Genomic DNA, 14,640 nt, shown 5'->3' on the forward strand with positions numbered 1-14,640 from the left:
CCCCCCAGGCCCTGCTTTCTTCCAATCACCGACAGTGCTTGATACATGCCCTGGTGGGGGAAGGGGGGGGTGGGGCTCAGTTACCAAAACAACTTCCAAGGCCCACTAACACATTTCTGCCTTTAGAGTTTACGAGGACCCTTTAACACAAGTGACCATGGGCTCTTTAAGTTCATCCCTTCCACTTTTCTGAGAGTTTAGCTGCCAGGACAACAAGCCCCATCGAGACCCAGAGCCAGGATGAGGCTCTTCAGTTTTCGTGGTGATTGTTTTCCTTCCCCTAACCCCTCATCTCTCAAGGTAGAAGAAACAGGACTGGGGTCAGGGAATGTGGTGGGACTCAGGAAGAGAGAACAAGGGATATGTGTGTGTAAAACATGTCAGTGTTTTGCAAGATGAATTGGTCACATAATGAGGAAGAGACTCAGTGGCTGGACTTAATAAGGAAGGGTCAGGAGCTGATTCTGGAGAGTTGTGAAGGGAGAGGCAATCAGAGCTGGAGGTGTCGGGAAGGGAAAGCAGAAAGCCCTTGACTGAGAATGGACAGGGACAGTGGGGATGTGTGGGTACTGAATCCCTCACCTGATGCTTATATTGATGCCCAACTGCAATCTCAGAGGCTGATTGTGCCTGTAGATGTGTCTTCACCTGGGAGAAAGGGTGTGGTGTTACTTGCCTAAGGCCCAGGCACCCTTCCCCCTACCTTCTTCAGTTACCCAGGTGCTTAGCCCCTAGTCTCTCCTATAAGAGTAGCTAAGAAAGCAAATCCTTTAATCTGATAATTATTGTTATTTCTACAAAATAAATTGGGCATGGGACTCTGCGTTTCTTGGCTTCAGTCCCAGAAGATCTCCTAGCACTAACTATACCTACCTGGTCCCTTTGGAGTGGGGAATATAATCACTACCTATGTTTACTAAGGTACTGGGAAGACATCAAGCTAAGTAAAACCCAAGGATCCAGACCTTAGCTCCTGATGGCCTTAGGGACTTAGAGGGCCAGCTTCTCTAGCAGACTGTGGGGCAAGTTGGTAGGCTCCTTGTGATAATGTTTATAGTTTGCCCCCTGGATGCTATGCTCAGCACTGTAGAGATATCCACACAAACACAGGAGTCAAATGCAAATTTCCTTTTTCCCAAGAAAGCCTTTACTGAACTGAGAATCGGAAGATTTATGTCTATAGAAGACCCTTAAGGATGGAGAACCTTTGACCTTAAGGCCACATGTGGTCCTCTAGGTCCTCACGTTCGGCCCTTTGACTGAATCCAAATTTTATAGAACAAATCTCCTTAATAAAAGGATTTGTTCTGTAAAACTTGCACTCAGTCAAAAGGCCACATCCAAGGACTTAGAAGGCCACAAGTGGCCTGGGGGCTGCAGGTTTCCCATCGCTGTTAAGTTCATTAACCTATCTTTTGATCACTTTCATCTGTGATCACTTTGATCTTCCTAGACCTTACAAAGCCTCCCAAGACCTTTTTGTACACTCTCAATCTAGTAGAAAGGATCTCCCTCAGCTGGTCAATCCTTACCATGTAGATGGGGCTCCCTATGTAGGCACCCGTAACTCCAGCAAGGGCCCCGGCAACAGCACTACGGCCAGGGCTGTGGTTCCCATTGGAGTCAAGGAGATAACCCCCAGCTTCGGCCAGCCCATAAGTCCCCAGCCTTATCCCATTCATTAAGAACTGGTATACTAAGGCAGGGGCCAGGCCCTTCTGCAGGGCAGCCAACCCATCTACTCGCCCAATGGTGAAGAAGGCATGGAAGACATTTCGGTAGTGTCGCTGGTAAGAGCCTGGTGCCTGGAGCTCACCCTGCAACTGCATTCGGGTTTTCACCACCTCCAAAGGGTTGGTGAACACACAGGCTCCACAGGCAGCCAGGCCACTCAGCAGGAAGTCCATGGCTCCTGGCAGGCTGTAGGAGCTGGACTAGAAGTCAAAGAGTCGACAAAGGGATAGATGCTAGGCTGAGGGAAGAGTTGGGGGGTTGCGGGGATGGGGCGTGTGGAGGAAGGAGGGAAGGTGGAGGTCAGGAAAGGCTCAAGTTCAAGAAGAACGGAAGGAAAGGAGTGTTGAGGGTTAGAAGTCAAGGGGTCAGGAAGTTCTGGAGTTTGGAGATCAGCAGGACACGATGGCACCAGGGTTAAACACAGTCAGGGAGACAGAAGTAGCAAGACTTTGGAGTACAGGAAGCTTAAAGGGAATAGTCACTAAAGTAAGGTTGAAATAGCATGCACAAATTGATAAGGGAGGGGTGGAGGAGAGACCTATCTGTAGGAAAGGTCCTTGCTGGTCTAGAGCTCAAAGGAAGGGAGGACACAGAGGGTCCAAAGCCAGAGAGGAGAGTGAGTGACAGGCAGAGACAGAGAGACAGCAAGGGGAAACCGGGACGCTCCGCAGACCGGAGGGATCACAGAGGAAAGGGGAAAGAGGACCTCAGATCTCAGCAATTGGCCTGGGGCGCGGCGGAGATGGACCCGCTTGAACATCAGGTGGAACTCCCAGGATCCGGAACTGAGTCTCCAGGCTCGCGTCCCAACCCAGGGGCTGCTGGCGGTTGCAGCTCGGCCTGACACGGGAGCCCAGAGGAGGCCTGCAGCTGCCACTCCGAGCCAAGCGGAGAAGCTCTCTGGGAGCCCCAGGCCAATCAGCGCAGTGCCGGCTCCGGGACCAATGGGAGATGCCGGCCAGGGCCCAGCCTCCGATAACCTGGGCGGGAGCGGGGCGGGGAAGTAGCAGCGAGGTTAACTCTCCCGGCGCCGCCGCCCGTGCTCTCGGCTCTTGGGGGAGGGGCTGACAGGCTTCGCCTTATTCGTCCACGTGCGGAAGCAGAGTCCGGCTTCTTTCCTGGGAGGGTTTGGGGAATGCCACGCTCCCCGGAGACGCCGGCCTGCTACACTGACCCATCTCTAGAGGCACGCAGTTGCTAAGATCCTTGGAAGAAGAAGAAGAAGTAGAAGGGACAGGCGTTTTGGATGCGCAAGTTCCGAGGAGAATTTGGAGCGCAGTTGCTTGGGCTGCTCTCTCTCTCTCTCTCCAGCTGGCTCAGTCCAGGATGCTGGTTACGTAACTGTCCACACTGTTAGCTGGAAAGAAGAGGTGCAGTTTTAGGAAAGAAGACATTCATTTATTCTTGCATGCATGCATGCATTTACTCGTTCATTTATGCATTTACTCACGTATTCATTTATTAATTCATGCACACTTTATACATTCATTCATGCATTCATCCATTATTGTGTCGGCTATGTGCTAAACCATGCTAGCTGGGGGTGTCAAGAAGACGTCCAAAGCCAGCATAACACGCTCCCTAGCTGTGTGATCTTGGGCAAGTCAGTCTATTAAGGTCCTACTATGTGCCAGGCACTGTGGGAAGCGCACGAAAGAAGACAGTCCCTATCCTCAAAGAAAGGCAATACATTAGGAAGCTAAAAAGGGGTGTGTGTGGGAGAAGTTAGTCAGAGAACTTCCAAGTAATGCAGCCAGGTGAAGAGATGGATTGAGCTCTCTTTTAAATGGAGGTTTGCAGTTCATGACCCAACTCTCCAATCAGAGGGGCATACCATAAGTGATGAGATGGAGAACCAAGGCTGGATGAGGTTATCTCAATAATGAGCTCCTTAGGTCCAGGTGGAGAAGTCAATCAGAGAAATTCCAAAATAGTTAATCCCAGGAGAAATGAGTCATTTAATTCCTATCTGCCTCAGGTTCCTCTTCTGTAAAATAGGGAAAATAATAGCACTTACCTCACAAAGTTGTTTAGACGTCTTCCTAAACACAGTGCTAGGAGCTGGAGAGACAAAGACAAAAACAATAGAGTCCCTGTTTTCAAAGGGCTGAAATTTTACTGAGGGGATAAGACCATGTACACAAATACGTAAATGTAAATTTTGTGGATGAGAGGAGAGAAGGCTGATAACTCAGAAAAGGCTCCCAGTAGGAGATGGCACCTAAGCTGAGATGCACCTTGAAGGGAAGTTAGGGATTCCAAGAGGCAGAGGTGTTCCAGAACTGAGACAATCAGTGCAAAAGAATATGGTGTATAGGTATCAAGGCAGATGTGGAGACAAGGCAGGCTGAGCTGCCAGTCATGCAGTAAGCAGGTGGACTTAAAAAACTTGCTTTCCCTGCCTTCTTGAATGTAGTGCTTCTCCAGAAACTCCCCTTCAGCACTGTGGTTTTCCCTTTCCAAGTAACTTACTCCCCCAAAAGAAAGTGAAAAGTAAAAATGCTCCTAGGTTTGCTGTTTGCTGTCCTCACCATTTCAGAAGTGTAATTAATATGCACAGCTTATCAGCCAATGGTCAATACCACTCCATTTTGTCTAGATATTATAAATTATCTCAGACTGTATCAATAAGACAGTGTCCACTTTAAGATATCAGATGAAATTTTTCATATCCCTAGAATAAGGAGCATTCTTGCTTTCTCCCTTCACAAATATGTGAGCACTAAATAGAATATACACAGCTTAGCATTTTGTTGATCAACAACTTATCTTTTCCCTTTTAAAAATAAGGTAAATGCTTCCCAATCCCAGAAAGAAATAGAGAAAATTAGCATGAGGGAATGACTCGCATGAGGGATACATTTGATCCTCTCCAGAGATGGGAAGGGCATTTTTTAAAACTAAATTTTATTTTCCAAGTGAAGATCTCCTCTCCCTCTTACCTTCCCTGCCTCCCTCCCCAACCCAGTGAGAAAGCAAAAAAAACAAAACCTCTGTTATAAACGTGTATATTCAAGTAAAACAAATCCTAGGATTGTCCATTGCCGTACCAACACCCCCGCGCCGTGTGTCTCAATCTGCACTTGGAGTCAATCACCTTTCTATGAGGAGGAGAGTAGCATGTTTCATCATGAGTCCTCTGGAATCATGGCTGGTCATTGTGTTGATCAGAGTTCCTAAGTCTTTCAGAATCTTTACAATATTTCAACAAGTATTTATTAAGCACAAACTATTTGTCAGGCACTATGCTAAGTGCTGGAGATACAAAGAAAAACAAATACAGTCCCTGCCCTTGAGGTTATGATCGAATAAGATATAAAAGAGACGACATGCAAATAATTATATTGCAAACAAGATGTATACAGGATATATCGGAAACAATCGCAGAGGAAAGGCACCAGAATTAAGGGAGATTAGGAAAGGTTTCTTATAAGAAGGCAGGATTTTAGGTGGTACTTGAAGGGGGTTGGGAGGCAGAGATGAAGAGGGAAAGAATTCCAGGCATAGGCTTTGCACAGGAGTCTAGAGATGGAATATCTCATCTGAGTGAACAGCAGGGAGGCCAATGTTGGACTTCAGATAGGAGAAAGGTTTATCAAAGATGGCTGGAAAGGTAGGAAGGGGTCAAGTTATGAAAGGCTTTGAACACCAAATAGATATTTGATCCTAGAGGTAATAGAAGAGTCACTAGTCTTCAGCCCAAGTTAGGGAAGTAGTGAGAAATTTGTCCAGAATGTAGCTCATGCTCGTGTTGTCCTCACTTCCCAGGTGTTTATTTTGTCCTCTTTTCTATTTGTTTCTCTGTGTTTACTTTCTTATTTCTTTAGAAGCCCCTTCCCAAGGTTAGGTTTATGACCCTAAGCAAGTCTTAACTTTCCTTAGTCTCAGTTTTCATTTTTTTTCCCCCCAGTAAAATGTCAGCTAATTGGATAAGGGGTGTGTGAGAAAGAGAACAGTCAAGGAAAATGGTGAGGTTTAATAAAACAGGGTTACTAAACTGGCGGATCAGGGGAATGTTGCAGATGGAGTTTAGGGTCTCCCTACCAACCTTAAAAAAATGTTTTTAAAATACATTTTATTGATACCTTTTGTTATAATCATTTTCCACTCACTCACTCCAGATCCAGTCTTTCTTGTAACAAGGGAAAACAATTAATTACAAAATCCAGTACAGAGACCAAGCCTGACAATGTATATGTGGTTCACCCTTTGGAGCACCACCAACAAAGATTGGACTGGATCGAGGGGAGATAGGCATGGCCATCATCAGGCAGGGAGGCTTCCCATTGCTCTCTGATCATCTGGAGATTTCAAACTCTACCTGAGGGCAAACTACCCAGAGGTCCTGGGACCTGAAACTTGGCATGGTGCCTGTCTTGAAAAGGACTTGTGGAAGGAAATGGAAGCCAAGATAAACAAGCACCAAGATTGGCATTTACTTATGAGAATTTTGTAAAATGATATTTGTTTGTTAAAATTATATAACTAAGTATTGTTATTTAGGGGATCAGTGTAACCTCCAGTCCCACCAGCTATGGCAGGAAGAATGTTAATTTCTGGATCATTTAAGGACTGTGCCACATGGGCTTTTTTACATTTTTATTTAGAACACTCAAAAAGGAGCATTTTTATTCATATGGAAATCAAAAAGAGTATTTTATATGAAACTGTGACTCTCCGTTTCACATTGTTTGCTTTTTAAAAAATAGTATATGATAAATACTACACATTACTTTAAAAACTGCTCTTCTGTGCTTCCTTCTGAACTTCCTTCTGTTTTCAATGTTTTCAAATGTTTCTCTTTTTTCAAATTCAATGACCCTCTTTTCTTTGGCATCACTATTGCTAATCTCTTTTTCTTTCTGACTGCTTTCTCTCCTCCCATCCCCACCCCCCAAAAAGGGGGGTGAAACCTCTTGTAACAAATAAACATTGTCAAGCCAAATGCATTCATATAGTGTCCATGTCCAAATATGTATGTCTCTACTTGTGTCCATCAATTCTCTGTCAAGAAATGATAACATGTTTCATCCATAGGTCCTCTGGAGAAGTGGTTGGTCTCCATTAATCAGAGTTCTTAAGTCTTTTAAAATTGTTTTACTTTACAATGTTGTTGACTTTGTATACATTGTTCTCCTAGTTCTGATCACTTCACTCTCTATCAGTCCATACTACTTAGGATTCTTTGAAATCATCTTTTTTGTCATTTCATTATATTCACATATGACAATTTGTTCTGACATTCCCCAGTTGTTTAAGAGGCAATCCAAGGCACCTATTTAGCTTTTAGTTATTTTCTTATCCTCCTTCCCCTTTGAAATCTCTTTTTAGGTTCAGAAAGTTTGTAATTATTCCCTTCATTGTATTTTACTCTCTATTAATCTACTTGTTTCACTGTTAAGTTTGATATATTTCTTTCTTAATTTAAAAAAAAGTAATATTTTCCCCCAATTACATGTAAAAACAAATTTTAACATTTGTTTTTAAAATTTTTGAGTTTCAAATTCTTTCTCTCCCCCCGCCCCGTTGAGAAGACAAGCAATTTGATATAGGTTATACATGTGCAGTCATTGGAAACATATTTCCATATTAGTGATGTTGTAAAAGAAAACATAGACAAAAAGAAAACCTGAGAAAAGTAAAGAAAAAGTATGCTTCAATCTGCATTCAGACTTTCAGACTCCATCAATTCTTTCTCTGGAAATGGATAGCATTTTTCATCATAAGTCTTTCAGAAGTGTCTTGGATCATTGTATTACTGAGAATAGCTGCCATTCACAGTTGATCATCATACAATATTGCTGTTATTGTGTACGATGTTCTTCTGGTTCTGCTCACTTCACTTTGCATTAGTTAATGTAAGTCTTTCCAGGTTTTTCTGAGAGCATCCTGCTCATCATTTCTTATAGCACAATAGTATTCCATCACAATTATGCACAACACCTTGTCCAGCCATTCCCCAATTGATGGACATTCCCTCAATTTCCAATTCTTTGCCACCACTAAAAGAGCTGCTATAAATATTTTGTACATATAGGTCCTTTCCTTTTTCTTTTTTTAAATCTCTTTGGGATACAGACCTAGTTGAGGTATTGCTTGGTCAAAGGGTATGCATGGTTTTATAGCCCTTTGGGCATAGTTTCAAATTGCCCTACAGAATGGTTGAATCAGTATACAACTTCATCAACAATGCATGAGTGTCTCAGTTTTCCTACATCCCATCCAACATTTGTCATTTTCCTTTTCTATAATATTAACCAATCTATTAGGTGTGGGGTGATAGCTCAGACTTGTTTTAATTTGCATTTCTCTAATCAATAGTGATTTAGAGCATTTTTTCATATGACTCTAAATAGCTTTGATTGCTTCATCTGAAAACTGTGTGTTCATATCCTTTGACCATGAGGAATGGTTCTTATTTATGTAAATTTAACTCTGTTCTCTATATATTTGAGAAATGAGGTCTTTATCAGAGAAACTTGCTGTAAATTTTTTTTCAAAGTTATGATTACTATATTTCCTTTTTTATCCTATTTTCCCCTCTGTTTATCCTTCTCTCTCTTTCCTTTCACCCTGTCCATTCTCAGAAGTGTTTTGCTTCTGACTGCTCTCCCTTCTATCAGCACCCCTTTTCTTTCATTCTACTCCCACTTTTCTGTATGGTGAGATAGATTTCTTTTTTTTTCCTTCTTTTTAGGTTAAGTGACTTGCCCAGGGTCACACAGCTAGTGTCAAGCGTTTGGTCTGAGGCCAGATTTGAACTCAGGTCCTCCTGACTTCAGGGCCAGTGCTCTATCCACTGCGCCACCTAGCTGCCCTTAAGATAGATTTCTATACTCAACTCATTGTGTTTGTTATTCCCTCTTTGAGCCAATTCCAATGAGAGTAAGGTTCAAGCACTCTCCACCCCTGCCCAACCTTCCCCTCCACTGTAAAAACTTTCCCGCCTCTTTTATGTCAGTAGTTTACCCCATTCTATTTCTCCCTTTCCCCTTCTCCCTATGCATTCCTCTTTCTCACCCCTTAATTTTATTTTTTTAGGTAATCATCTCACTATATTCAACTCAAACCTGTGCCCTCTGTCTATGTATACTCCTTCTAACTGCCCTAATAATGAGAAAGTTCTTAGGAGTTAAAAGTATCACCTTCCCATGCAGGAATGTACAGTTTAACCTTGTTGAATCCCTTATGATTTCTCTTTCCTGTTTACTTTTTTATGCTTGAGTCTTGTATTTCAAAGTCAATTTCTATATAGTTCTAGTCTTTTGATCAGGAATGCTTGAAAGTCCTCTATTTCATTAAATATCTATTTTTCCTCCTGAATCAGTTTTGCTGGGGTGGTGATTCTTGGTTGTAATCCTAGTTCTTTTGCCCTCTGGAATATCATATTCCAAGCCCTGCAATCCTTTAACATAGAAGCTACTAAATCTTGTGTTATCCTGACTGTGGCTCAATGATATTTGAATTGTTTCTTTCTGGCTGCTCACATTATTTTCTTCTTGACCTGGGAGCTCTGGAATTTGGCTATAATATTCCTGGGAGTTTTAGTTTTGGGTCTTTTTCAGGAGGTGATCAAGGGATTTTTTTTTTTTTCAATTTCTAGTTTACTCTGTGGTTCTAGAATATCAGGGCAGATTTCCTTGACAATTTCTTGAAGGATTTCTTGAAAAAGTTCCTTTTTTAGTCATGGCTTTAAGGCAGTCCAGTAATTTTAAAATTATCTCTCCTGGCTCTATCTTCCAGGTCAGTTGTTTTTCCAATGAAATATTTCACATTTTCTTCTATTTTTTCATTCTTTTTCAAATTCTTTTAAAATTTTGTTTGATTAGTTCTTGATGTCTCATGAAGTCATTAGCTCCCACTTCCCTAATTCTAATTTTTAAGGAATTATTTTCTTCAGTGAGCTTTTGTTCCTCCTTTTCCATTTGGCTGATTCTACTTTTTAAGAAGTTCTTCTCAGTTGGCCTATTCTGTTTTTTAAGGTGTTATTTTCTTCATTATGTTGTTGTGCCTACCTTACCAAACTTTTTTCATTATTTTCTTGCATCACTCTCATTTCTCTTCCCAATTTTTCCTCTACCTCTCTTACTTGATTTTTAAAATCCTTTTTGAGCACTTCCAGGACCTGAGACCAATTCATATTTTTCTTTGAGGCTTTGGATGTAGCAGTTTTGACTTTGTTGTCTTCTGAGTTTGTATTTTGATCATCCCTGTCACCATAGTCACTTTCTATAGTCAGGATCTTTTTCTGCTATTTGCTCATTTTTCCAGACTATTTCTTGACTTTCAACTTTGTGCTTAAGGGAGAGATCTGCTTCCAGAGTGGAGGGGTTGTACTTCAGGTGGAAATATCACCACTGGAAAGAAGAGGAAGAGGAAGAAGAAGAAGAAGAAGAAGAAGAAGAAGAAGAAGAAGAAGAAGAAGAAGAAGAAGAAGAAGAAGAAAGAGGAGGAAGAAGAGGAGGAAATGAGGATGAGGAGGAGGAGGAGGAAGAGAAGAAAAAGGGAAAGGGAAAGGAAGAGGAGGAGGAATCTATATAACAAGAGGGACAAATTTCCACAATTTTTTTATTGATAAAATTCAAAATATAATAATCGAGTACAAACTTTTTGTAATACAGATTTACTAATGAGAAGAATGGAGTTCTATTTTGAGGGTATAACATTTTGTTTAATTGAGGGTCAAAGTTAGTGTTCCCTATCATCAAAATCAATTGTAAATGTCCATTTGTTAATGCTGATCTGTAGGGAGATTGTAAATATTTTACCTTTGAAAACATCTTTTCACACAGATGGGTACTGCCAAATACTAATATCAATACATGAGCATGTGGTTTTAATCGAGCCTGAAGGTTAATTGTCTTAAATAAGTTGATTTTCTCTGGACACATGTCTCCTGCTGCTTTATCAAACACAATTTAATTAACTCAACATCAGTAAATTGCCCTCCTTGTTTGGTTAACAAAATGAAAACTTGGAAATTAGGTTTGATTGCAGCCTCATTTTCACTTTTGCCAAAAAATTCTGTTGTGATGAGATATTCCCTTTTAAATTTTTTCTAACTTTTACTTCCCTGTGAATTGGAAATATTGTGATAAATGCTTAGTCTGGTAATGTCTAACCATAGGTGTCCCACAGGGTTCTATCCTGGGCCCTCTTCTCTTCCCTCGATACTATTTCACTTGGTGATCTCAACAATTCCCATGGATTTAATTATCATCTCTATGTTGATAGGGACAGCTAGGTAGCACAGTGGATAGGTAGGGCACTAGGCCTGGAGTTAGGAAGACCTGAGTTCAAATGCAGTTTCAGAAACTTACTAGCTGAGTGACCAGGGGCAAATCACTTAACCCTGTTTGCCTCAGTTTCCTCATCTGTAAAATGAACTGGAGAAGGAAATGGAAAACCACTCTGGTATCTTTGTCAAGAAAACTCCAAATGGCATCATAAAGAGTTAGACACAACTGTCTTGTCCCAAACTCTTTGCTGACCTCCAATCTTGCATCTCCAACTGCTTTTCAGACATATTGATCTCCATGTTCGCTAGCCATCTTAAACTCAATATATCCAAAACAGAACTCATTTTCTTCTCCTAAACCCTTGTTGGCTCTTACTTTCCTGTTACTGTAGAGGGCAACACCATCCTCCCAGTCCTTCAGGTTTGTAACTTAGGTTACTCTTCACTCTCTCTCACTTCCCGCATCCAATCTGTTGCCAAGGTCCATCGATCTCAGCTTTGCAACATTTCTTGAATATGTTGCCTCCTTTCCTAGTGCAGGCCCTCATCACCTCAAGCTTCAATCATTTTAATAGCTTGTTGGTGGGTCTGCCTGCCTCAATTCCCTCCCCACTCCAATCCATCCTGCATTCAACCACTAAAGTGATTTTCCAAAAGTACAGATTTGACCATGTCACTCCTCTGGACTCAGCAAACTCCATTGTTTCTCTGTCAACTCCAGAATCAAATGCAAAATCCTATATTGGGTATTCAAAGATCTTTATGACCTAGTCCCCTTCCACCTTTCCAGTCTTCTTACACCTTACTCCTCAATGCATAGTTTTTGATCTAGTGATACTGGCCTCCCAGCTGTTCCATGAGCAAGATCCTTCTCTCTGTTCTGGCCTGTCCCACAGGCCTGGAGTGCTGTCCCTCCTCGTCTCTGCCCGCTGCCTTCTCTGGCTTCCTTTAATGCCCTTTAACCATTCTTAATTCTAGTGTCTTCCCTCTATTATTTCTTATTCATCTTATATATAATTTATTTGAATATATTTGTTTACTTGTTTCCCCCATCAGATTGTGAGCTCCTTGAGGGCAGGGACTGTCTTTTGCCTCTTTTTGTATCCTCAGCTCTTAGCACAGATCTGCACAAGTTGGCAGTAGGTAGGGGCCAAAATTAAAATAGGCTAACGGGGCAGCCGGATGGTACAGTGGATAGAACTCTGGCCTTGGAGCCAGGAGGACTGGAGTTCAAATCTGGCCTCAGATACTTGACACTTACTAGCTATGTGACCCTGGGCAAGTCGCTTAACCCCAAATGCCTTGCAAAAAAAAAAAAAAAGGAATAGTGTTTTAGGGCAGCTAGGTGGCACAGTAGATAGAGCACTGGCCCTGGAGTCAGGAGGACCTGAGTTCAAATCTGGCCTCAGACACATAACACTCACTAACTGTGTGACTCTGGGCAAGTCACTTAACCCCAATTGCCTCATATGTAAAAAACAAAACAAACAAAAAAAAACAAAAACCCAAAATAGGATGAACTTCTTTATGTTTTTAGCAGCTAATTTCCCAAGTAATGATATAATTAATGATTAAACTATTTTGCAAATAAAACATATTTTTAAAAACAGAAATTTCAATTAATGTCAATTAATTACACCATAATGGATGAACAAGTTATGATATATAAATGTGATGGAACACTATTGTGCTATAAGAGATGATGGAGAGGGTTCCAGAGAAACTTAAGATTTGTACAAACTGATTCAGAGTAAAGTAAACATAACCAGGAGAATAATTTATACAATGACAACAATAGGGTAAAGGCAAATAACTTTGAAAGAATTAGGAGCTCTTCTCAACGTAATGACCAATCATGATTCCAGGGAATTAACAATGAAACACCTCTGGATAGAGAGGTAAAGGACTCAGAGTACAGAATGAGACAAATATTTTTTGGACATGGTCAATGTGAAAATTTATTTTGATTGACTACAAATATTTTAAACAGATTTTGCTTATCTTTTGTTTGCAATTGGAGGTAGTGAGGTTCCATGGGTAAGAAGGCAGATTTTGCCCATTGGAAAAAAAAAATTTTTTTTTTAAAAATGCCTGCTCAAAAATTAATAAACTTGTTTTCATCTTGAACCTTTTCCCTTTTCATTTCTTCTATCTTCTGTTGATCAATGACAGCTGCCTCCTTCATGATGACAAAGCTTCCCCGACCCTTCTTTCCAGTTCTGGTTATACTGTCAATCATACCCTTCTACTCACTGTTCATGACTGAAGAGTCAGAATCTTTGCTCCTCATGGCCACTTCAAGGCTCTCCCTCTACCAATATCACTCAGTAACTTCTCCTCCTTTGAGGCTTTTCTATCCAGATTGATCACCCAATCAAGATCTCTATAAATCTCCAGGATACTCTCTTTTCTGAAGCCACTAGTGGTGCGGTGCATGAAGTGCAGGGCCTGCAGTCAGGAAGACCTGGGTTCAATCTGGCTGTAGACACTTACTAGCTGTATGACAGTTTCTTCATCTATAAAATGGGGATAATAATAGCACCAATCTTCCAGGTTTGTTGAAAGGATCAATTGAGATAACATTTGTAAAGCACCTAGCACAGTGCCTGGCACATAGTAAATGCTACATAAATGTCAGCTTTTGCTATTATATTTTTATTACCTATATGATCCTGGGCATTATTCTATCATTGATCTTACCCTGGCAAACCTTGGACTTGCATTTCTCCCACTGTCAACTGCCTTCACTCCTATTCATGTGCTGCTAAATGCAGTTGGAGAAAAATCACAAAACCATGCTGATTTGGTTCACTACACATTTATGTTGCATGATATCAACTTGGCCCTCACCGTGGCAAAGCAATCCCTTTACACTTACCTAATTAATTCACTATCCTCCCTCCACAGTGACTTTTCAAAACCTTTTCATCCTTCCTCAAACTTCCTATGGATCTTTTCCTCCCATCTTCTCCACTGAGAACCTCACTTCGTATTTCACTAAAAAATTGAGGCCATTTGCAGAGACCCCCCCTTCTCCTCTCTTCCTCATCTCACATCATTCCACTATATTCTGTATCACCCTTGTCTCACATAAAGGGGCAGCCCTTCTCCTTGCCAGGAAAACCTCTTCTACATACACAAATGATCCTATTTTTCCCTGTATTCTCCAGCAAATTGCCCCTTTTATGACCTCTACTCTCTCAATAATTTGCAATCTCTTCTTTTCTACTGGCTGTTTCCCCTTTGCTTATAAAATATGCCCATCTCTCTCCATCCTCAAAAAACTTATGTAATCCAACCCCAGTAATTATCATTCTTTATCTTTCTTCTCTTTCCTGGGTAAACTCCTTGAAAAGGCTATCTACAATAGATACTCCCACTTCTTTTCCTTTCACTCTTTGATTCTGTATAGTCTGGCTTCTTACCTCATTCAGCTTATTGAACCATCGCTCCCAAGTTACCAGTGATCTCTTAATTGTCAGATCTAATAGCTTTTTCTTACTCCTCATCTTTCTTGATCTTTCCACAGTCTTTGACACTGTTGATCCTCCTTTTCTTCTTGATGTTTTCTTTTCATGGTTTTCTTGGCAATATTCAATCCTGGTTCCCTTTCCCCCTGTCTGACCACTCATTCTCAATTTTCTTTGCTGAATCTCCATCCAGGTCAT

At 41.3% G+C, this 14,640-nt stretch overlaps 1 protein-coding gene across 1 annotated transcript; it reads right to left on the reverse strand.

Annotated features, from left to right (window-relative positions):
* Positions 1–5: 5 nt before the first annotated feature.
* Positions 6–2,612, reverse strand: SLC25A35 (solute carrier family 25 member 35; the record flags this gene model as incomplete). Its single annotated transcript, XM_027857177.1, has 3 exons — positions 1,533–2,612; positions 583–648; positions 6–50 (listed from the first exon to the last, which is right to left on the reverse strand). Coding segments are annotated over exons 1-3 (486 nt in total), but the record flags the coding sequence as incomplete, so codon positions are not given.
* Between the last annotated feature and the right edge of the window lie 12,028 nt (positions 2,613–14,640).

This window comes from Vombatus ursinus, unplaced genomic scaffold (assembly GCF_900497805.2).
Source record: "Vombatus ursinus unplaced genomic scaffold, bare-nosed wombat genome assembly UNPS02011916.1, whole genome shotgun sequence".
In the NCBI taxonomy this organism is placed as follows: domain Eukaryota; kingdom Metazoa; phylum Chordata; class Mammalia; order Diprotodontia; family Vombatidae; genus Vombatus; species Vombatus ursinus.